Source organism: Orcinus orca, chromosome 5 (genome assembly GCF_937001465.1).
Source record: "Orcinus orca chromosome 5, mOrcOrc1.1, whole genome shotgun sequence".
In the NCBI taxonomy this organism is placed as follows: domain Eukaryota; kingdom Metazoa; phylum Chordata; class Mammalia; order Artiodactyla; family Delphinidae; genus Orcinus; species Orcinus orca.
The window spans coordinates 20,881,468-20,904,698 of NC_064563.1; the positions used below are offsets into that span (position 1 = coordinate 20,881,468).

Consider the following 23,231-nt stretch of genomic DNA (forward strand, 5'->3'; position numbering starts at 1 on the left):
TAGTTCTCCAACTACTTTTCTCTGTCTACACATTCTTGGGGTCATGATCACTACTTTGATAATGAGCTCTTTTTTGTTGGTAATAAAAATATCTAACCTTTCCTCTTTTCCCTAATCTTCAGTCCTATGTGTCCAAAAACCTATCAACATTTCCTCTTGGTATTCCCTAAGCACCTCAAACTCCAATGTCTAAACCAAACTTTTCTTTCACCCCATGCCACAGCAGCCTCCATTCTTTCATAAAAGCAGGCTCAAAACTGATGGGTTTTCTCATGTCTTCTCCATTCCCAGTATCCCACTAGACATCAAGTCTTGTAATTCTCTCCCATCCATGCTTCCTTCTCTTCTCACTGCTACTGCCCTGCCCAAATGCAACCCCTCATTATCCTTACTGAACCATCCCAATAGCTCATTATCTATGTTCAAACCATCCTCCACAGTGGCCACCACTCATTTTCCTAAAGCAATGCTCTATTCACATCCCTTTCTTTGGTCAAAATCTCAAAATATTCCTTAATTTCCAAAGCCCTGAGCTCTCTCTCAAGCACTGTTTTCCCCATTTCTCTATGTTTCAGCTCCTTTACATTTAAAGGACATAACTACACAACACTTTGGAAATTAAAAAGACTAGCTACCTCCACACTGTTCGTTTAAGGAACACACAATAGCATTTCTCCCTACACCACCAGGGAGTGAAAAGGCAGGGGAGTACCCCCGCTAGGAGTGGGTGTCAGAATATCCAGGTGGGTCCTGTGCTGTGTGAAATACACTCCAGCACCTGCTGGAGATTCTGATATTACCACTCAGTTGAAAACAAAACAAAACAAAAATCACTGTCCTATGCAATTAATTATTGGACACTCCTGCAAACCTGGACATAGCTTTGTTTATAGCTTTCCCTCTATCTAGAATGTCTTTCTCTTCCAATCTCTATGTGTCAAATTCTAACTAGCTTCCGGGCTTCACTTCAAACGCAAAAACCTTACCCGTGTGACTCAGCCAGAAGTAATTTCCCTCCTCCCACAGCCTACGCCCCTTTCACGAAGTCTTAAGACATTTTTCACTAATCTCCTAGTGTTTGCGTCCCTGGTCTCTGGCCCTCTCTTATGTTGTTGCTTCAGAAAGCAGATGGTGTGCCTTATTCACAGGTGGTTGGCCAGAGGGCTTAATGCAGTGCCTTGACTATAATCTAAACTGAAAAAACAGGAAATAAAACCATAAGCATCACTTACTGCTGAGATAAAAGGAAATGACATTAAAGCCCTGCTCAGGAGCCCAGTTTACATGCCAGATTACTAGGGTAAGGCAACTCAGAAGACATCCACCACCAGTTAGCCACATGACCGTGACCACCCCCAACCTCTGGATCCTTTCCCCATCTACACTACTCAGAGGGTAGAATCAGGCAGTCTTTCTGGCCTCTTGACAGTCCTACACCATTATCAATTAACTCAACTCATACGGAAAAGATAGGACAGCAGTGAAATAAATTAGGAAATCTAAAACAAAGTCTAAAGAGATGCCCTGACTGGCCCCACTGACTTTTCATTAGAATTCCCTATGAAAATCTTCCCTCATGAAGAACTTTATACTTCCTTAGAAAGATCCCCATCCAGGCTAAGAAAATAAAACAAAGGCAAAACCGGAATCTACATCTCTGACATTGAAAAGGCAGGTATGGGCCATTAAAAAAAGAACAAAAAACCCACAGATGTGTATCATTGATTTACAGTGCCATACGACGGTGCACATAATTCTCATCTAAGGATTTAGAAAGCACCTCAAGAATTTACAGAGAAATCAGTGACTCAGAAGCCAGCAAGTGACTGGAACATACCTCGTGATGACATGCAAAAACTGTGGTGTGAGCACCGCCTGCTGAGACTTCTCAGGATACTGGTAGACTGACATTAATTCAACAGATTTGACAACCATGTACAGATAGCCCACATGAGGTAATGAGAAAAAACAAAAGAGGCTCAGCAACTCTTTCTCCTGAGATGAATGTTTTCTCTCAGAAGTAAGAGACCCTGCATGAAGAAAACAAACAAAAAAACAAACCAACCATGAAACCAGTAAATAAAGGGAACCAATATTTTGACTTTTCTATGCAAAAAAGTCTATAAATGGAGAACCAAAGAGTTGCTTAGGGGAAGTTGCTCTTTATATAAGAATGCCAGTAAAAAAAGAAAAAGGAGGGCTTCCCTGGTGGCGCAGTGGTTGAGAGTCCGCCTGCCGATGCAGGGGACACAGGTTTGTGCCCCGGTCCGGGAAGATCCCACATGCCGCGGAGCGGTTGGGCCCGTGAGCCACGGCCGCTGGGCCTGCGCGTCCGGAGCCTGTGCTCCGCAACGGGAGAGGCCACAACAGTGAGAGGCCCGCGTACCGCAAAAAAAAAAAAAAAAAAAGAAAGAAAAAGGAGTGATATAATATCACCATTTGAAACCCCTAATAAATTAACAGATCTAGGTGATCACCATCAATGGTTGTCAACCATTGATTACCCAATGGTTGTTAACAAAAAGAGCCAACCTAATACTATGTACCTTCCAAGAGAACTCAACACTACTTGTGTTACCAAAAAAAAAAATCATGATCATCACCATCACCTGATCAAGCCTGTCTAGAACAGCACCATCAATAGAACTATAATGTGAGTTACATATGTAATTTGAAGTTTTCTAGTAATCACTTTTTAAAAAATAAAAAGCAGGCCAAATTTTAAAAATATATTGCATTAATCCAACACATCCAAAATATTATCATTCTAATAAGCAATCAATAAAAAATTGAGATATTTTACATTTTTTGTTGTACTAAGTCTTTAAGACCTAGTGTTAATTTTACATTTACAGCATATCTTAATTTAGACTAGTCACATTTCAAAGTGCTCAATTGCAACATGTGACTAATGGCTACCGTACTGAACAATGCAGTTTTAGATCAGAGGGAAATACAGGGGATACAGGAACATGTTAAATGACACCGTGGGGAGTCAATCAGCAAAATCCAGATTGTGGGAAATTCTGCAGTAATAGTGCAGTTTCTTGCTAACTAAATTGCAAAGAAAAAAGAAAGCGAGGGGAAGGCAGAGGCTACATATTAAAAGAGACGTAGAAGACATCAGAACCAATTGCAACGTATGAACCTTACTTGAAATCTGATTCAAACAAGTAAATTGCAGAAAAAATTGTTTTAGACAATCAGGGAAATTTGAACAACTGACGGGTATTTGATGATATCAAGCCATCTTTAAAAAATGTGAAATTACATTTGGGGTTTGTTTAAATAAAAGAATCCTTTTCTTTTAGAAACACATGCTGAAATATTTAGAGATGAAAAGGTATACACTCTTGGATTTGCATAAAAATAATCTGGCATGGGGTGGGGGGTGGTTATGAGGCAACACTTGAAGTTGTGTGATGGGTACATAGGGGTCACTGTACTATTTTCTCTACATCTGTGTGCTTGAAATTTTTCATAATCAAAATGTTTTAAAAAAAACATGTAGCTCTGATTGATACCCTTCAAGGACACCATCAATAACAGAAGAAAGTTCAATTATGGCACTTCCACAACTGGCCCAAAGCAACTGATCCAGTTTCTACTTCCTCTTCTTTCCTACACACATCTGTGCTCTAGTTAGACAGAGCTGCTTGCTAGTCTCCAAACACACATGATGGTTTTTACACCTTGCCTGCGTTGGTTCCCTTTATGTAATACCTTACCAAAATGTCCAACTTCTAAAAATTTTACTCATCCAGCAGGGCCCAGCTCATACATGTACTACCCATCCCCTCATTTGTCCACTAAGTAAACATCCATCAGACACCTCAGACACCTACTACGTGCCACTGTTCCAGGTTCTGGGTATACCACAGTGCACAAGACAAAGTAACTGCATTCATTCTAGTGAGGGGGAGTGGGGTGGAGAATAAACAAACTCTGCAGTACGTGGAGAGGGAACAGTTTAAATAGAGAAGTCAGAGAAGTTCTCTGTGGCGAGGTGATACTTGAGCTGTGAATTGAAGAACTGGAAGACACCAAGTAACGCAAGCTCTGAGGGAGTTTCCTTCTGAGCACTGGAAGAGTAAATAACAGGTCTTAGATAAGGGTGTGCTCGGTGTATCTGAGGAAGAGAGAAAAGTCGCATGGATGGAGAATTGTAAGAGGGTGAGTGGGACAAGAAGAGCTCCGAGTCAGGGTCATGGAGGCCATGAAAAGGATTTGGGCTTTTGTTCCAGGTGCTGGGGGAAAACTCTGGATAAAGAGCTAACCCTCTAAGGTGGCTGTGTGCCCTCTGGTCTCCTGCCTCGTGTTACACCTCCCTCTCCCTTGCTTCTCTCAGTTCCTCAAGCAAAGATTCTCCCTCGGCCACAAGGCCTTCACTGCTTCCTCTGTACCAACCCTATCCCCAAATCGGCCCCTATTCACTCTGCAGATCCTCTTTCTCAGGAAGCCTTCCCTGACCCCAGGAGGAGGTCAGGATCTTTTGTTATACACTCTCGAGACAGGGTTCCTCTCTCACAGAGTGCTCAGGTCAGAGTGTAATTGTGTACTCTTTCTTGTGATCATTCCATTCATGTCTGCCTCCCCTCCGCGAGACAACAGGCTCCCTGAGTACAAGTACTCTGCCTACTTTTGCTCATTATTGGTTCCCTAGTATTCAGCACAATACCCGACATAGTAGGTACTCAGTAAATGTTTGCTAGAAGAAAGAAAAGAATAATGAAGGTTATAAACCCATTTAATCAGAAAAATATTCCTATCTTTCCCTAGGCAACTCCTAAAGATATTAAGCGGGCCAGGACTAAGTACAAAACTTAACAGTGATTCTTAATCTCGGTTGCCCATCATATTGCTGGGGAGGTTTTAAAAAATACTGATGCCCAGGCTGCATAGCTGACCAATTAAGTCAGAATCTCCAACACGTAAAGACTGGGCAACAGTATCTTGAAAAGCGTCCAAGTAAGGCCAATGTGCAGTAGGGTTGAAAACCACCGCTCTAAATGGATTTCCATTCAGTCCACATTCTCCCACCTGGCTCACAAGGCCATCTTAAGCAGCTCTGGCAAATGACCCAGCTGGACCCAGATGAACCTTAGCTATAACAGGGCTTCCATGTCCCTTTTGGGACCTAGAGACCATTTCAAACAGGGAAATGGGTTCTGTCAGTCACATCCTCTCCATGGCTTCTCCTAGCAGTCACGACTTCCCTTTCTAGCACTTACTGTTATTTGCTAAGGAATCTGCCCAAGGCCACAGGGAGCCTCAGTAGAAGAACCTAATCTACTTCCCACACCGGTCTCCCCTCCCGTCCGAGGGCTTTTTCACCTCATGGCACTGCAGCACTGTCATACTTACCAGTTTGGTAAATGGGCAGCAGCTGAAGTGAATGCAACTTGATGTCATCCGACAAGACACAGGATGAAATATCAGGAGCAAAACGTCTGTGAGTTTAAAGAGAGAGAGAGGGGGGAGAGATCTAATTTCCATGTACTTTAAGTAGGTAAATATATATTAAATGCTGGTGAATAAAAAGCTTTCTAGTACCTATAGAGCAGGTGCTGAACGTGGAAATACTGTATTTTTTCATCAGCTAATCCTGTTGACTCCAGTGTAACAGCTATTCCAGACTGTTTGCTTTCTTCACCAAGAAGTTCCATGGGCTTTTGGCAGAAAACAAAATCATCTGACTCAAGCTGCAAAGTCTCATTACTGATGTCTTCAAAAATAAAATTGAAGAAAATTATTTAATAACTCCAAGTACCCCTCCAGTGCAAATTAGATTGCACAATATCCCCCCACCAATTAAACAGACATAGGAATAATTTATGCACACACATCGCACGTATTTATAAAGCACTATGATTTTGAAAAGTCTCAGCACTTGCTCATTTATCCCTCACAACTGATGAAGTACAATGGGCTATTATCATCATCGCCATTTTACACACGAGGAAATTGAAACTCAGAGATGGTATTCCTAACCCGAGGTCATTCAGCTAGTAGATATGAGGACTGGGTCCAGAACTCCCCATCCAGCAGCAGCTGTTTCATTATTTCTCATGACAAATATATGTGGAAATACATTTACATGCTACAGAATAAGATATGGGCAGCCAGATGATAAATCCAAATCCCATGTATTAGGAACAACTACATCATAAATAATGTGGCTTGCAATATACATACTAGCGCCTTTCGGAGATTGCCAGAAATAAGGGTTTTCTCTGCACCCAACACAAGAAAGTAAGCTAAATTCATTATTTACCTTCTGACAGTTTCACTGGATTGTTGGTCTTACGTGGATGGTGGTTAACACGCTCTCCATTTTTGGGGTCTGACTCCAGTTTTAGGATTAAAACCTCTAAGTCTGACATGACAGCGACATATCCAATACAAAAAGAAATTTCAACAGGGGTGATATTATCTATATGGATAATTAAAGAACGCTCAAAGTCCAATATTGAGAATTCTTCATTAATGATCTGATACTTCAAACTAAATAAAACTAACTTATTTGTGCAGCCAACAAGAAGGTCTCCTTTCACAGGGCAACAGGAAATGCACAGGGGGGCCTCAGAAAGCGGCATTTCCACAATAGACATCTGGTCTCTGAAGGTTTCACTGAAGGGTGCCTCCACGTCATGTCCGACCATTCGGATACACACTCGGGAGTTTTCAGTCCTTTTACTTCTCCAGTTCACATAAGCGCGTAGAAACGTAGCTTTGTTTTTCTCTTCAATTGCTACCAAATAGTCTCCTGAGAAAGAAATAAGATTATACTTAGAATCTGTAATTAGAAACCACCACTTACCTTGCACCATGAAAAGGAACTATAACTGAATCTAATGTGAATGCTTGAATTAAAGATTGACTAGAACGAAACTCTAAGTAACAGGATCTTAGGTGTATTTTTAACTAATAGACATTTAGATTCTGAAATACAATTTCCCCCCATTTTAATGTCTTAAGATAACCCATTAATTATTCATGAAGCTTACAGAGAAATTCTACGATTTATTCCTATGACAGCTCTAAGTGTTACTGCAGCTCTGAATCTACAGCTCTAACGAAGTTCTCCTGACATAAAGACTTTGGTATTAGTGTGATGTTAAAATTAGGTATAAATTCAGGAACTCTGAAGAGGTTAGCAGAACTTATACTACAACCCTTCCCCTTCCCACAAAAGTCATATCTTTATGTCAACTCTGAGAAACAGGATAAAGCCATACATATTAAATAAAATTTCAATCCAAGTTAATTTTCCCTTAATTGTTGATTTTCTTGGATTATTTTAAATTACAAAGTAATTTTGGAATTACTCTTTGTTGTGAGAAGTCAAAGTGATAAAGAGGTGCAAAATGAAAAGTAGTATGATCTCTCCCCGGCAGTCCGATCCACGAGGAGACAATGTTAACACACACAGCCTAAACCCGCGTCCTTCTAAACCTTTCTTTCATATAAACCTAGATCACAGAGTGCTAGTTTGTCATTTTTGTTTTTGTTTTTACCAAAATGGAATCACACTAAATATATTTAACAATCTGCAACTTTAAACAATTACCAATGTATTACCCAAAGATTACCAAATATCTTTCCCTCCAGGTTAGATACATGGATATCTAACATCCTTTTCAACATCTGCAAAATATCCTGTATGTACATGTGCCATAATTTATTCAACAATTCCCCTACTGAGATACTACATTCAAGTATTTCCAGGGTTTTTTTGCTACTATACTTTATACTGTAATAAATAGGCCTATACCTCTATATTTATTTAGTGGCGGGGGTAAGTTTCAACGGCATAGATTCTCAAAAGTAAGACTATCAGGTCAAAGGGCAGGTGCATTTTTAACACATATTGCCAGATTATAATCACAATTATGTAACAGAGATTCATGTTGTCACCAGCGCTGTTTAAACAGCACTATTTTCCCACATCTTCACTAGAACTGACTCCATGTGATGGGGGAAACATGGACTCTAATGGTTATTATAATTTGTATTTTCCAGACCACTTATAAAGCTGGCCATCTTATCCTATGTTTATTCAGCCATGTATAATTTCCCTTCTGCAAGTTATCTACTATTTTATTAGGTTGATTTTTCTTATCGAGGAAGAGCAGCTCTCCGGGTAAAAGTGATAATTAATCCTTCATTGGCCATGAAGAGCAAATCATTTTTGGTAGTCTATAGTTTGACGTTTGACTTTGTACGGCGTCTTTTACAATATGTAACAGCTATGTATCTTTTCCTTCTTGGCTTCTGTGTTTCCTAACTTGCTTAAACAGTCTCTTATGTCCTCCAATTACATAAACACACACTTACATATTCTATTTTAGTGGTTTTTTTAATTTAATTTTTTTTTTTTTTTGGCTGCATTGGGTCTTCGTTGCTGCGTGAGGGCTTTCTCTAGTTGCAGCGAGCGGGGGCTACTCTTCGTGGCGGTGCACGGGCTTCTCACTGCGGTAGCTTCTCTTGTTGCAGAGCACGGGCTCTAGGCATGCAAGCTTCAGTAGTTGTGACATGCAGGCTCAGTAGTTGTGGCTCACAGGCTCTAGAGCGCAGGCTCAGTAGCTGTGGCACATGGGCTTGGTTGCTCCACATCATGTGGGATCTTCCTGGACCAGGGATCGAACCCGTGTCCCCTGCTTTGGAGGGTGGATTCTTAACCCTGCGCCACCAGGGAAGTCCTCATTTAAATTTTTAATCTTTAGAACTTTGTGGGTCAGAGGGTATAAGTCAGTGTTATTCTGAAAAGAGAACTTACTATATGCTAAACATTATTAGGTAAACAAGCCCTTTTCCAATGAATTGAAACTGAAATGCTGCTGTTAGCACACGAACTTCCCATATACAGATGCAGCAAGCAAGCGGGGGCAGCCCCTTTCTGCAGACACCAAGTGGGCTGGCCAAGCCCCTCCTCCTCCAGAATGAACCAGCCTTCAACAGAAGCAAACCTTCTCCTGTGCTGGTTCCTTTGATGCCACAGAGGTGGAGCCTGTACCTGTTCTCTCCCCAGAGATCTTGGTGGAATGCCTAAATATACCCTGCAGGCCCCATACATTTGCTCACTCTGTTCCAGAGAAGCAGTCTGATGGAGTTGGGGGCAAAAGATGCCTTGTGGCCTCCATCTTCCTTGAATTCCCTCAGTAAATACATTAAAAAAAAATTTTTATTGTGGTAAAATATATGTAAAACTTACCATTTTCACCATTTTTAAGTGTACAACTCAGTGACATTAAGTACATTCACGCTGTTATACAGCCATTACCACCATCTCCAAAACTTTTTCATCTTCCCCAAAACTCTGAATCCATTAAACAATAACTCCCCATTCCTACCCTCTGTACATGGTTTTTATTACTTACATAATACAGTATAGCACCAATGCTGAACAGCATGATTATGTGCAATACATAAATATGAACTATTTGTACACATCTGCAGATCTAACTCAGAACTAAGGTACATAAAATTGAAAGCAAAACTAAGTGCATTAATAATAAAAGTCAGGGGCTTCCCTGGTGGCGCAGTGGTTGAGAGTCCGCCTGCCGATGCAGGGGACACGGGTTCGTGCCCCGGCCCAGGAAGATCCCACAGGCCATGGAGCGGCTGGGCCTATGAGCCATGGTCGCTGAGCCTGTGCGTCCGGAGCCTGTGCTCCACAACAGGAGAGGCCACAACAGTGACAGGCCCTCGTACCGCAAAAATAAATAAATAAATAAAAAATAAAAGTGAGGGGGTGGAGTCAAGATGGCGGACTAGGAGGACGAGGAATTTGCATCTCTGCATGACCAAGGCACCTACCAGGCACCGGTGGGGGATCACGGACACCTACGGGGACAGGAGGAACCACCAGCAACCGGGTCCTGAGCCTAGGCACCGCCCCATGCTAAAATGTCACCCCCCCACTGGCCTAGGTCCCACCCCACCCTAAACCCCACCCTTGCCTAAATTCCACCCCTGCCTAAACTCTGCCCACACAGCCAAGACTTTTTTTTCTTCTTTCCTCTTTTACATTGGGGTTCTGTTTTACCTTGCTGATTCATTATTGTTGATTCATTTATATTTTTATTTTTCCTAATAAATCTTTTATTTTTCTAACTTTATTTTATTCTTTATACTTTGTTATTGAGCTCTACTTTTGGCTTGTTCCCCCCCCCCCTTTTTTTTCTTTTCTCTGTTGCAGTTTTATTTTACCTTGTTGCAGTTGTATCAATTATATTTTTATTTTTCCTAATCTATTTTTTATCTTTCCAATTTTTTTTTATTCTTTGATATTGTACTGATCTTTTTTTCTTTTCTTTTCCTTTTTTTTTTTTTTTTTTGCCACAAGACAAAGCTTTTGGGATTTGGTTCCCAGACCTGAGGTTGGGCCCAAGCTCCTATGGTGGGAGCTCTGAGTCCGAAACGCTGGGCTAAAAGAAAACCTCAGACCCCAGGGAATATCAACCAGAGTGAGGCCTCCCAGAGGTCCTAATCTCAGCACTAAGACCCGGCTCTGTCCAACTCCCTGCAAACTCCAGTGCTGGACGCCTCAGGCCAAACTACTAGTAAGACAGGAATACAGCCCCACCCATCCAAAAAAAAAAAAAAATGAAATGACAAAAAAATACGTTACAGATGAAAGAGCAAGGTAAAAACCTATAAGACCAAATAAATGAAGATGAAATAGGCAACCTACCTGAAAAAGAATTCACAGTAGTGATAGTAAAGATGATCCAAAATCTCAAAAGCAGAATGGAGAAAACAGAAGAAACATTTAACAAGGATCTAGAAGAACTAAAGAGCAAATAAACAGTGATGAACAACACAATAACTGAAATTAAAAATACTCTAAAAGGAATCAATAGCAGAATAACTGAGGCAGAAGAATGGATAAGTGAGCTGGAAGATAAAATAGTGGAAATAACTGACAGGGAGCAGAATAAAGAAAAAATAATGAAAAGAATTGAGGACAGTCTCAGAGACCTCTGGGACAACATTAAACACAGCAACATTCAATTACAGGGGTCCCAGAAGAGGAAGAGAAAAAGTAAGGGACTGAGAAAATATTTGAAGAGCTTATAGTTGAAAACTTCCCTAACACGGGAAAGGAAATAGTCAATCAAGTCCAGGAAGCACAGAGAGTCCCATACAGGATAAACCCAAAGAGAAACACGCCGAGACACATATTAATCAAAGTATCAAAAATTAAATACAAAGAAAAAATATTAAAAGCAGCAAGGGAAAAACAACAAATAACATACAAGGGAATCCCCATAAGGTTAACAGCTGATCTTTCAGCAGAAACTCTGCGAGCCAGAGGGAATGGCAGGATATACTTAAAGTGATGAAAGGAAAAAAACCTACAACCAAGATTACTCTACCCAGCAAGGATCTCATTCAGATTCCATGGGGAAATTAAAACCTCTACAGACAAGCAAAAGCTAAGAGAGTTCAGTGCCACCAAACCAGCTTCACAACAAATGCTAAAGGAACTTCACTAGGCAGGAAACACAAGAGAAGGAAAAGACCTACAAAAACAAACGCAAAATAATTAAGAAAGTGGTAATAGGAACAAACATATTGATAACTACCTTAAATGCAAATGGATTAAATGCTCCAACCAAAAGACATAGACGGCTGAATGGATACAAAAACAAGACCCATATATATGCTGTCTGCAAGAGACCCACTTCAGACCTAGGGACACATACAGACTGAAAGTGAGGGGAAGGAAAAAGATATTCCATGCAAACGGAAATCAGAAGAAGGCTGGAGTAGCAATTCTCATATCAGACAAAACAGACTTTAAAATAAATTATTGTAATAAATTACAAGAGACAAAGAAGGACACTACATAATGATGAAGGGATCAATCCAAGAAGATATAACAATGGTAAATATTTATGCACCCACAATAGGAGCACCTCAATACATAAGTCAAATGTTAACAGCCATAAGAGGGGAAATCAACAGTAATACAATAATAGTACGGGATTTTAACACTCCACCTTCACCAATGGACAGATCATCCAAAATGAAAATAAATAAGGAAACACAAGCTTTAAGTGATACATTAAAAAAGACGGCTTTAACTGATATTTATAGAACATCCATCCAAAAGCAACAGAATACACTTTCTTCTCAAGGGTTCATGGAAAATTCTCCAGTATAGACCATATTGTGGGTCACAAATGAAGCCTTGGTAAATTTAAGAAAATTGAAATCATATCAAGTATCTTTTCCGACCACAACGCTAAGAGACTAGATATCAATTACAGGAAAAAATCTGTAAAAAATACAAATACATGGAGGCTGAACAATACGCTACTAAATAACCAAGAGATCACTGAAGAAATCAAAGAGGAAATCAAAAAATACTGAGAAACAAATAACAATGAAAATACGATGACCCAAAACCAATGGGAGGCAGTAAAAGCAGTTCTAAGAGGGAAGTTTATAGCAATACAATCCTACCTCAAGAAACAAGAAAAATCTCAAATCAACAACCTAACCTTACACCTAAAGCAATTAGAGAAAGAAGAAAAAAAAACCCCAAAGGTAGCAGAAGGAAAGAAATCATAAAGATCAGATCAGAAATAAATTAAAAAGAAATGAAGACAACAATAGCAAAGATCAATAAAACTAAAAGTTGGTTCTTTGAGAAGATAAACAAAATTGATAAACCATTAGCCAGACTCATCAAGAAAAAGGGAGAAGACTCAAATCAACAAAATTACAATTGAAAATGGAGAAGTAACAACTGACACTGCAGAAATACAAAGGATCATGACAGTTGACAACAAGCAACTATATACCAATAAAATGGGCAACCTGGAAGAAATGGACAAATTCTTGGAAAAGTACAACCTTCTGAGACTGAACCAGGAAGAAATAGAAAATATAAATGGACCAATCACAAGCACTGAAATTGAAACTGTGATTAAAAATCTTCCAACAAACAAAAGCCCATGACCAGATGGCTTCACAGGTGAATTCTATCAAACATTTAGAGAAGAGCTAACACCTATCCTTCTCAAACTCCTCCAAAATATAGCAGAGGGAAGAACACTCCCAAACTCATTTTATGAGGCCACCATCATCCTGATACGAAAACCAGACAGAGATGTCACAAAAAAAGAAAACTACCCAATATCACTGATGAACATAGATGCAAAAATCCTCAACAAAATACTAGGAAACGGAATCCAACAGCACATTAAAAGGATCATACACCATGATCAAGTGGGGTTTATCCCAGGAATGCAAGAGATTCTTCAATATACACAAATCAATCAATGTGATACACCATATTAACAAATTGAAAGATAAAAACCATATGATAATCTCAATAGATGCAGAAAAAGCTTTAGACAAAATTCAGCACCCATTTATGACAAAAACTCTTCAGAAAGGGGGCACAGAGGGAACCTAACTCAAAATACTAAAGGACATTTATGACAAATGATGATCCAACATAATTCTCAATGGTGAAAAACTGAAAGCATTTCTTCTAAGATCAGGAAAAAGACAAGGTTGCCCACTCTCACCACTATGATTCAACATAGTTTTGGAAGTTTTAGCCACAGCAATCCAAGAAGAAAAAGAAAAAAAAGGAATCCAAATCAGAAAAGAAGTAAAAGTGTCACTATTTGCAGGTGACGTGATACTATACACAGAGAATCCTAAAGATGCTACCAGAAAACTGCTAGAGCTAATCAATGAATTTGGTAGAGTAGCAGGATAAAAAAGTAATGCACAGAAATCGCTTGCATTCTAATACACTAATGATGAAAAATCTGAAAGACAAATTAAGGAAACACTCCCATTTACCATTGCAACAAAAAGAATAAAATACCTAGGAATAAACCTACCTAAGGAGACAAAACACCTGTATGGAGAAAACTATAAGACACTGATGAAGGAAATTAAAGATGATACAAACAGATGGAGAGATATACCGTGTTCTTGGACTGGAAGAATTAACATTGTGAAAATGACTATACTACCCAATCAATCTACAGATTCAGTGCAATCCCTATCAAACTACCAATGGAATTTTTCACAGAACTAGGCAAAAAATTTCACAATTTGTATGGAAACACAAAAGGCCCCGAATAGCCAAAGCAATATAAAGAAAGAAAAGTGGAGCTGGAGCAATCAGGCTCCCTGACTTCAGACTATACTACAAAGCTACAGTAATCAAGACAATATGGTACTGGCACAAAAACAGAAATACAGATCAATGGAACAGGGTAGAAAGCTCAGAGATAAACCCATGCACATATGGTCACCTTATCTTTGATAAAGCAGGCAAGAGTATACGATGGAGAAAAGACAGCCTCTTCAGTAAGTGGTGCTGGGAAAACTGGACACCTACATGGAAAAGCATGAAATTAGAACACTCCCTAACACCATATACAAAAATAAACTCAAAATGGATTAGAGACCTAAATGTAAGGCCAGACACTATCAAACTCTTAGAGGAAAACATAGGCAGAACACTCTATGACATAAATCACAGCAAAATCCTTTTTTGACCTACCTCCTAGAGAAATGGAAATAAAAACAAAAATAAACAAATAGGACCTAATGAAACTTAAAAGCTTTTGCACAACAAAGGAAACCATAAATAAGATGAAAAGACAACCCTCAGAATGGGAGAAAATCTTTGCAAAGGAAGCAACTGACAAAGGATTAATCTCCAAAATATACAAGCTCATGCAGCTCAATATGAAAAAAACAAACAACCCAATCCAAAAATGGGCAGAAGACCTAAATAGACATTTCTCCAAAGAAGATATACAGATTGCCAACAAACACATGAAAGGATGCTTAACATCACTAATCATTAGAGAAATGAAAATCAAAACTACAATGAGGGGGGACTTCCCTGGTGGTGCAGTGGTTAAGAATCTACCTGCCAATGCAGGGTACATGGGTTCAATCCATGGCCCAGGAAGATCCTACATGCCGCAGAGCAGCTAAGCCCGTGAGCCACAACTACTGAGCCCGCATGCCTAGAGCCTGTGCGCCACAACAAGAGAAGCCACTGTAAAGTAGAGTAGCCCCTGCTCGCAGCAACTAGAAAAAGTCCACACACAGCAAGGAAGACCCACTGCAGCCAAACATAAATAAATAAAATAAATAAATTTATATAAAAAACAAAACTACAATGAGGTATCACCGCACACCAGTTAGAATGGCCATCACCAAGAAATCTACAAACAATAAATGCTGGAGAGGGTGTGGAGAAAAGGGAACCCTCTTGCACTGTTGGTGGGAAAGTAAATTGATTCAGCCACTATGGAAAACAGTATGGAGGTTCCTTAAAAAACTAAAAATAGAACTACCATATGACCCAGCAATCCCACTACTGGGCATATACCCTGAGAAAACCATAACTCAAAAAGAGTCACAGGGGCTTCCCTGGTGGCGCAGTGGTTGAGAGTCCACCTGCCGATGCAGGGGACACAGGTTCATGCCCCGGTCCGGGAAGATCCCACATGCTGCGGGGCAGCTGGGCCCGTGAGCCATGGCCGCTGAGCCTGCGCGTCCGGAGCCTGTGCTCCGCAATGGGAGAGGCCACACAGTGAGAGGCCCACGTACCACAAAAAAAAAAAAGTCACGTACCACAGTGTTCACTGCAGCACTATATACAATAGCCAGGACATGGAAGCAACCTAAGTGTCCATCAACAGATGAATGGATAAAGAAGATGTGGCACATATATACAATGGAATATTATTCAGCCATAAAAAGAAACAAAATTGAGTTATTTGTAGTGAGGTGGATGGATCTAGAGTCTGTCATATAGAGTGAAGTAAGTCAGAAAGAGAAAAACAAATGCCATTTGCTAACACATATATATGGAATATTAAAAAAATGGTTCTGATGAACCTAGGGGCAGGACAGGAATAAAGGCGCAGAGGTAGAGAATGGACTTGAGGACATGGGGAGGGGGAAGGGTAAGCTGGGACGAAGTGAGAGAGTGGCATGGACATATATACACTACCAAATGTAAAACAGATAGCTAGTGGGAAGCAGCCGCATAGCACAGGGAGATTAGCTCGGTGGTTTGTGACCACCTAGAGGGGTGGGATCGCGAGGGTGGGAGGGAGACGCAAGAGGGTTATATGTATGCATATAGCTGATCCACTTTGTTATACAGCAGAAACTAACACAGCATTGTAAAGCAATTATAATCCAATAAAGATGTTAAAAAAAAAGAATAAAGCTGAAAACTAGGACTGAACACTGCAATAAATCAGAAGTAGTGCCTCGAGTCCACAGACACTGACAACAGCATTCCACTCTGTCTCTCTGAATTCATAAATTGAATAACACAATATTTGTCTTTTTGTGTCAGGCTTGTTTCACTTAGCAAAATGTCATCAGGGTTCATTTGTGGTGTAGCTTGTGTCTGAGTTTCATCCATTTTTAAGGCTGTATGGATATCGTACATTTTACTTACCTGTCAATGAACACTTGGGCTGCTTCCACCTCTTGGCTCTAGTGAAAAATGCTGTGAACACTGGTGTACAAATATCTGCACAAGTCCCTGCTTTCAATTATTCTGTGTACATACCCAGAAGTGAAATTGCTGGATCATATGGTAATTCTATAAATTTTTTGAGGAACCATCATACTGTTTTCTACAGTAGCTCTATCACTTTCCACTCCTACCACCAATGTACAAGGGTTCCAATTTCTCCACATTCTCATCAACACTTGTTATTTTCTATTTGTTTTGATAATGGCCAACCTAATGGGTATGAAGTGGTATCTCACTGTGGTTTTGATTTGCATTTCCATGATGATTAGTGACGCTGAGCATCTTTTCATGTGCTGGTTGGCCACTTGGAAAAATGTCTATTCAAATCCTTGGCCCACTTTTGAATTGGGTTGTTCTGTTGTTGAGTCATAGGAGTTCTTTATATATTCTGAATAGTAATCCCTCATCGGGTATATGCTTTGCAAATATTTTCTCCCATTCTGTGGATTGCCTTTTCAATCTGTTGATAGTGTCCTTTGATGCACAAAACTTTTTAATTTTGATGACATCCAATTTTTCTATTTTTTTCTTTTGTCAGTGCTTTGGTGTCATAGTCAAGTTACTAAATGAATTTTAAAACTAAGAATATTTGTTTAGTTATAATAAAAGCTTTCTATCGTATGTCTATAAATATATGCTTATTTCATTGGTAAAGTCTATATATCAACTGTTTTATATATAATTTGCAAACTATAGATAGTGCCTATGCTGTCTTGCATTAATATGTTTTCAAATTAATAACTTGTCTTACAAATAATGAACTAGAACTTGCTGTGTCTACCTGGTAAGCCTTTTGAACAGAGCTTTAGAGTTCTCTCAGTTAATCCTCACAGCTCTTCAAGACATTATATCCTTCTCCATTTTATAGATCAGGAATCTGAGACTCAGATAAGCTGAGTAACCTGCCTAAGGCAACACAGACAACAAACGGATGGCATCGGGGTTTAAACCTTGATCTGGTTAGCTCAAAAACCAATGTTCATTCCACGCTGTCTCTCAAAATGTTCCAAAGGAGATATAAGTCTAGAGGATTCTGTGGAGGTTATAGTCCTTTATAAGAGAAAGGAATTAAACTTTTTAAGGTATTATGTGCCCAGGGTCTTATTTTACTTATTTTACAACAGCCTGTCTTCATTAAGTAAATTAAAAAATCATCCTTATATTTATCCTTAAGCTGAGAGTCATTGATTGTTTTAAAAAATAAGTAAACTTATCCTTTTATGCACAAGATCATAAACCTGGTTAACACTAATACCAGATTAAGGAAAAGGCTGTACTCCTATGACAGAATAGATATCAGAAGGCAGAAATAACATACAATGTATGAAAATATGTTTTATGATTTTAAAAAAGTTGAGGGAGGGTAGGGCTTGGGGGGAGATAATAGACATTCTAGGGCTCTTTAATGTACTTGTGCTAAAGGACAGGCAATGAGGGTCACAAGGTCTTGTCCTCTCTGCCTCACCACCTCCAGACACCCCATAAGCAAGTGTCCAGCACCAGAGCTCCCCACACAGCACTCAACCCTGGCCACCAGGTCTTTCTCCCTCGAGAGCGAGTTCTCACATCGCCTCTTCCTCCCTTCACACACAAAACCTATATTAAATTTCCATTACTGATGATGATATTTAGGGCCCATCCTTCAAAATTTTGACCTACATTCTAATACCCCCAAACTTTATGAAAGGAGACTGGCATCCTGCTAGTTAGAAATGGAAAAAAAACACAAAAACTTGAAAATGTTTTCTGTTTGGATAAAAGACCTGCAAAGCATTTACAGTAAATATAAATCCCTGATCTAAGATTCACTTTGTTTTTGACAGGGTGGGGGGGTGGAGGAGACCCTGGGCTTAGAGCAGGAATCCCCATGTCCATGTTACTGTGAGTGGAAGGACAGAGACAAAAAAGAAAAAGCTGGAAAGTGTAAGACGAGCTATCTGGATATCAGCACAGCTAGGAGTCCACTACCTGTGGATTGATAGAAGCTGTACCCAGGCATTGCGTTCAAGCTGAAAGTTACCCTTGAGCTATCTGACTCATGCTAATGCCATACCACAGGACTCCTGAAGTTTCTTAAGACAGCCAACTGAATTACAAAAATATCTTTGTTTTTCAAGGCTTCAGTACCATACTACTACTCACCGCCTACAGCAGCCAGTAAGGCTGTAGGTCAGTGATCCTCAATCCTGACTACACACCAGACTCACCCGATGCTGGGCCACACCCCAGGAAACACAGTTTCTCTAAGGTCGTGGTTCAGGAATTGGGTGTTTTATACACAAGTAGCGGCATCAAAGGATTCCCCAGAATCACCACTACTGACAGGCAAGAAAGCTAGAGGTTTACATAACGCCTGCCACTTCCAATTCTAGATTAAATGTCCATTTGGAAGACAAATGGTACAAGTCATGTAAACAGTGTCTGTATGTCTGTCTCTCCCTCACCAGCAGACACACACATACTAATGTTGAAACTGGTGAGTTTGCCACTCAGCAGAGCTCTTGAAGGTGAAAACTCCTGGGTCTAAAAAGGAGGTGGGATGGGGAAAACTACTAATATTGTGAAATGATTAGGAGAATAATATCATAAAACATACCAAAATCAGAATCTTCTGCTGAAAGAGAACTTACAGATCTAATAAGTGGTTTTCAAACTGGTCTGTGGGCCTGCGGGCCCCTATTATGTCTTCACTAATCAAAAAGAAAAAATAATAACAGTATAGTAAGTTGCCCATAAAGAAAGACATCCCATGTTTGGAGCTAAGTGTTTCTCCTATTATCAGTATAAATAACGATGACGGTAAACAGTAGGGCTTTTCATTTTTTTAAATATATATCTTTACTTGACAAAATGAACAGTCAGATACTGTGTATGGTAGCCCCACAATTCTTTGCTGATCCACAAAATTCCAATGTCTGGAAATCACTGATCTAGCATTCAAATTACTTCTTTTTTTTTTTTAAAAACAGACACTGAGACCCAAAAGTTTCTATAAACTCACATCTAATCAGTTGCAGACAGAGTAGCGATTAGGCAGAGATCTCCAATCCTCCAGGTTCCTGCTCTCCACTTTATTAGTAAAGTACCTCAGCCAAAGGCTTTTCCACCCTAAATACTGCAATTTACACCTTTACACCCCTCTTGAAAAGCAGGATTCAAATCTTAAGTGTCTTATCAGGCAGTTAAAAGAATCCTATGGTGAATTTTTCTGTCATCTTAAGTACCTAGTTTTTTTTTTTTTTTTTTGCGGTACGCGGGCCTCTCACCGTTGTGGCCTCTCCCGTTGCGGAGCACAGGCTCCGGACGCGCAGGCTCAGCGGCCATGGCTCACGGGCCCAGCCGCTCCGCGGCATGTGGGATCCTCCCGGACAGGGGCACGAACCCGCGTCCTGTGCGTCGGCAGGCGGACTCTCAACCACTGTGCCACCAGGGAAGCCCAAGTACCTAGTTTCAAATGTTGGATTTTTCTAAAGTAGGGATACACCCACACAGTACCCCCTTGGTACTGCTTCACGTTTCTGGTGGAAAAAGAGTAGTGGATGCTGTTACCCTGTTTGGGGAAAAAGGGGTCTAAGACCTGAGCTCTATTTATACAGATTTAAAAATCAGCATGTAATGTGAGCTTTCAAAAATCGACAAGAAGTAGATAAAGGACTGGCCATGAGTTGGCATAACTGTTGAAGATAGGAGTAACTGGGGGTTCAGGATACTATTCTCCCTACTTTTGTGTGTACTTGTTTTCTATACGAAAAGAAGTTTATTTGGTTTGAAGTGTCTGGGTTGAGTGTAATCCAGCCACCCAACCAAGGTACTTCCCGGCGAGGACGCCAGAAAAGCAGGAACAATCAGCGTCCCCCGCCCACCAAAGGCGGGCTCTAACCTGTGGTTGCCAGGACAGCCGCACAGCGCACAACTTCCATCAGCCGCCAGACCTGGCAAGACCGTCCGGCAAGCACAAAGTACCTCCCCATCCAGAGCTATAGGCGTCGCTCGGTCCTCTAGGAAGGAGGCCCCAATCCGGGGCCCAGGAGCCCCCTGACCCCACCGCTACTCACCGGCCTCACTGTAGGCCAGGCGCAGCACCCTGCCCAGCGTGGAAAAGGCACACCTTGGCTGGCACAGCCCCTGGCCGGCGACTGCGAACGCCTCCACTTTGCAACCGGCCGCCACGAACAGCGCATCGCGTCCCCCGCCGCAGAAGCGTTCAGGCTCCAACTTGCAGGGCACCACCTCCTGCGACCCGAACGGGTGCAGGTTGTACAACTGCACCATCTCAGCAACCTGCTGCGGGCCGCCCGGCGGTGCCCGCTCCGGCCAGCCCGCCCCGCGGGGCACCCGGAGACCGCCTCGCGGGACGCGGAGGCTGGACCACTTCCGCGAGCAAGTGAGCTGAGCGGAGTCACGTGAGTGCCAGCAGGCCCGCTAGCGGCTCGGATTCTTAAAGAGGCCGCTACCGGGCGAGGGTGGAGCCGGAGGAAAGGTCGCGCCCGCCCCGGCCGCCGCCGCGCCCCGCAGGCCCTTAGTCCTTTGGCCTTGGACCAGGCCACTCAGGGCTAACCACGCCTCCGCGCCCAGGAGTTGGTGGGCACAGGGGTCACTGTGTCCTTCCCTTCGTCTTTTCACGTTACTGATTTGGACCAGGCGAGATGTTTAGACCCTTGAGTACATTTAAACACTTGATCATCAGTTTCTTGTACCATTTTATACTTGCTTCAGCCTGTGAGCTTCTGGAGAACAGGACTGCAAAAACCGAAGTGGAGGGACTTCCCTGGTGGTCCAGTGGGTAAGACTCCATACTCCCAATGCAGGGGGGCCCGGGTTCCATCCCTGGTCGGGAACTAGCTCCCGCATGCATGCCACAACTAAGACCCAATACACCGTACATAAATAAATATTAAAAATTAAAAAAAAAAACTGAAGTGGAGTGCACACAGCTCAACTCCAGGCTAAACACACTGAAGAGTTGCTCAAAAGTACTGAAAATTTCAGAATTGTTTAGTTGGAAAGAGCAACGCCTAGAACATGCTTGGGAAAAAAAAAATTTGCTGAAGAATTGTGGATGTCATCTAATGAACTCCAAATATTTGAGAAGATTAGTCCGAGGCCCAGAGGATAGATGCGCTAGGGGTGAAATCCACTGGTTCTCACTCCAGTGCTCCTAAAACTATCCTCTAATCTGTATTCTGTACCTATTCCTGACATCTCAATGTGGAGCTCCTGGTTGCAAATTCCAATTTTTAAAAAAAAAGCAGATTTAGATGAAGCGGGTATTGGAGCTACTCTTTCCAATTCATCCAGAAAAAAATGTAAGTACAGTATGGATTGAGGGATGCTGTCTTTTGGCACACAGGAAGAGAACTGAAAAGAAAAAGCAAAATTTCCTTTCGTCGCCCTCATGAGCTCTTCTAAGAATTTACAGATTAGGTGCGATTGGATTGAAGTCAGTTAAACTGTACCTCCATTTCCTAAACCCTCTAGATCAGGGGTCCCCAACCCCCAGGCTGCAGACCGGTACCGGTCCCCAACCTGTTAGGAACCGGGCCGCACAGCGGGAGGTGAGTGGCGGGCAAGCCAGCGAAGCTTCATCCGCCGCCCCCCAGTGCTCCCATTACTGCCTGAACCATCCCCCCAACCCGGTCCGTAGAAAAATTGTCTTCCACGAAACCAGTCCCTGGTGCCAGAAAGGTTGGGGACCGCTGCTCTAGATGAATAAAGTTGCCCTAAGTAATATCCTCTCCTTCAGCCAACCAATAGGGACTCTCTGGGAGACTACAGTTCACCAAACTCAGTGAGGCCAAGAAGTGGACAAGGAAGTTGCTCTGGTCAGCCCCAGCTGGGGCCGAAAACTCATAGAAGGCTCCTATAGAAAACAGCTAGCCTAACACAGCCCACAACCCATTCTTTTAGATACAACACTCATGAATACCCCCGTCTCCACAAATACCTGCCTTATGACCCTCTTTTGATTAATTTTCTGCTTCAAGCCTGAAAATGACAATTTCAGTACTAAATTAAAATTCCAAGACTAAAATTACAATTTTATTTTCATTTCACCTACATTAAAAATGTCTGTTTTGGAGGAAGAAGTGAGATTTGCTCAAAGCCTGGAACTCCAATCCCTTCTAGAGATGGCCACTTCTCCCTTACACCTGTACCTGGCTCATCTAAGATTCTTACGGACTAGACGTGCCAGCCAAGGGAAGGTGGGGAATGTGCCTGGTTTCCGTGTTTGTCCATAGCTGTAAACAGGAGCTGTCTATTCCTGTTACAAATGCAGGGGCAGCAGTGGGCATGTCATCATTTCCTTACCGGAGGCTATGTTAGTCTGCTAGGGCAGTCATAACAGAATACCACAGAATAGATGGCTTAAAAAACAAAATTTTTTTTCACAGTTCTGGAGGCTTGAAGTCCAAGATCAAGGTGTCTACAGTTCTGGTTTCTCCTAAGGTCTCTCTCCTTAGCTTGCAGATGGCCACTGTCTTAATCCACTTGGGCTGCAATAAGAAAATACCACCAATTGGGCAGCTTACAACAACAGAAATTTCTCACAGTCTGGAGGCTGGAAAGTCTGAGATCAAGGTGCATAGAATAGCTGGGTGAGGGTCCTCTTCAGGTTTGCACACTGCTTACTTCTTGCTCTGTACTCACTTGCTGGAAAGGGCTAGGGACTCTGTGGGAT

General features: G+C 41.5%; 1 protein-coding gene across 8 annotated transcripts in view; it reads right to left on the reverse strand.

Moving 5' to 3' along the window:
• The window catches only part of HPS3 (HPS3 biogenesis of lysosomal organelles complex 2 subunit 1), a 45,042-nt gene extending 24,100 nt beyond the window's left edge, over positions 1-20,942 (reverse strand). For all 8 annotated transcript variants that reach the window (XR_007477538.1, XR_004475903.2, XR_004475907.2 and 5 more), the window contains exons 1-5: positions 20,608-20,942; positions 6,275-6,766; positions 5,554-5,725; positions 5,365-5,450; positions 1,838-2,030 (exon numbers count right to left, since the gene is read on the reverse strand). Coding sequence is in view for 3 of the 8 variants with exons in the window: in XM_033402756.2 (XP_033258647.1) it covers positions 1,838-2,030; positions 5,365-5,450; positions 5,554-5,725; positions 6,275-6,766; positions 20,608-20,824 (1,160 nt within the window). In the remaining 5 variants the exon portion in view is untranslated. The remainder of the gene's footprint in view (positions 1-1,837; positions 2,031-5,364; positions 5,451-5,553; positions 5,726-6,274; positions 6,767-20,607) is intronic.
• Positions 20,943-23,231: the final 2,289 nt, after the last annotated feature.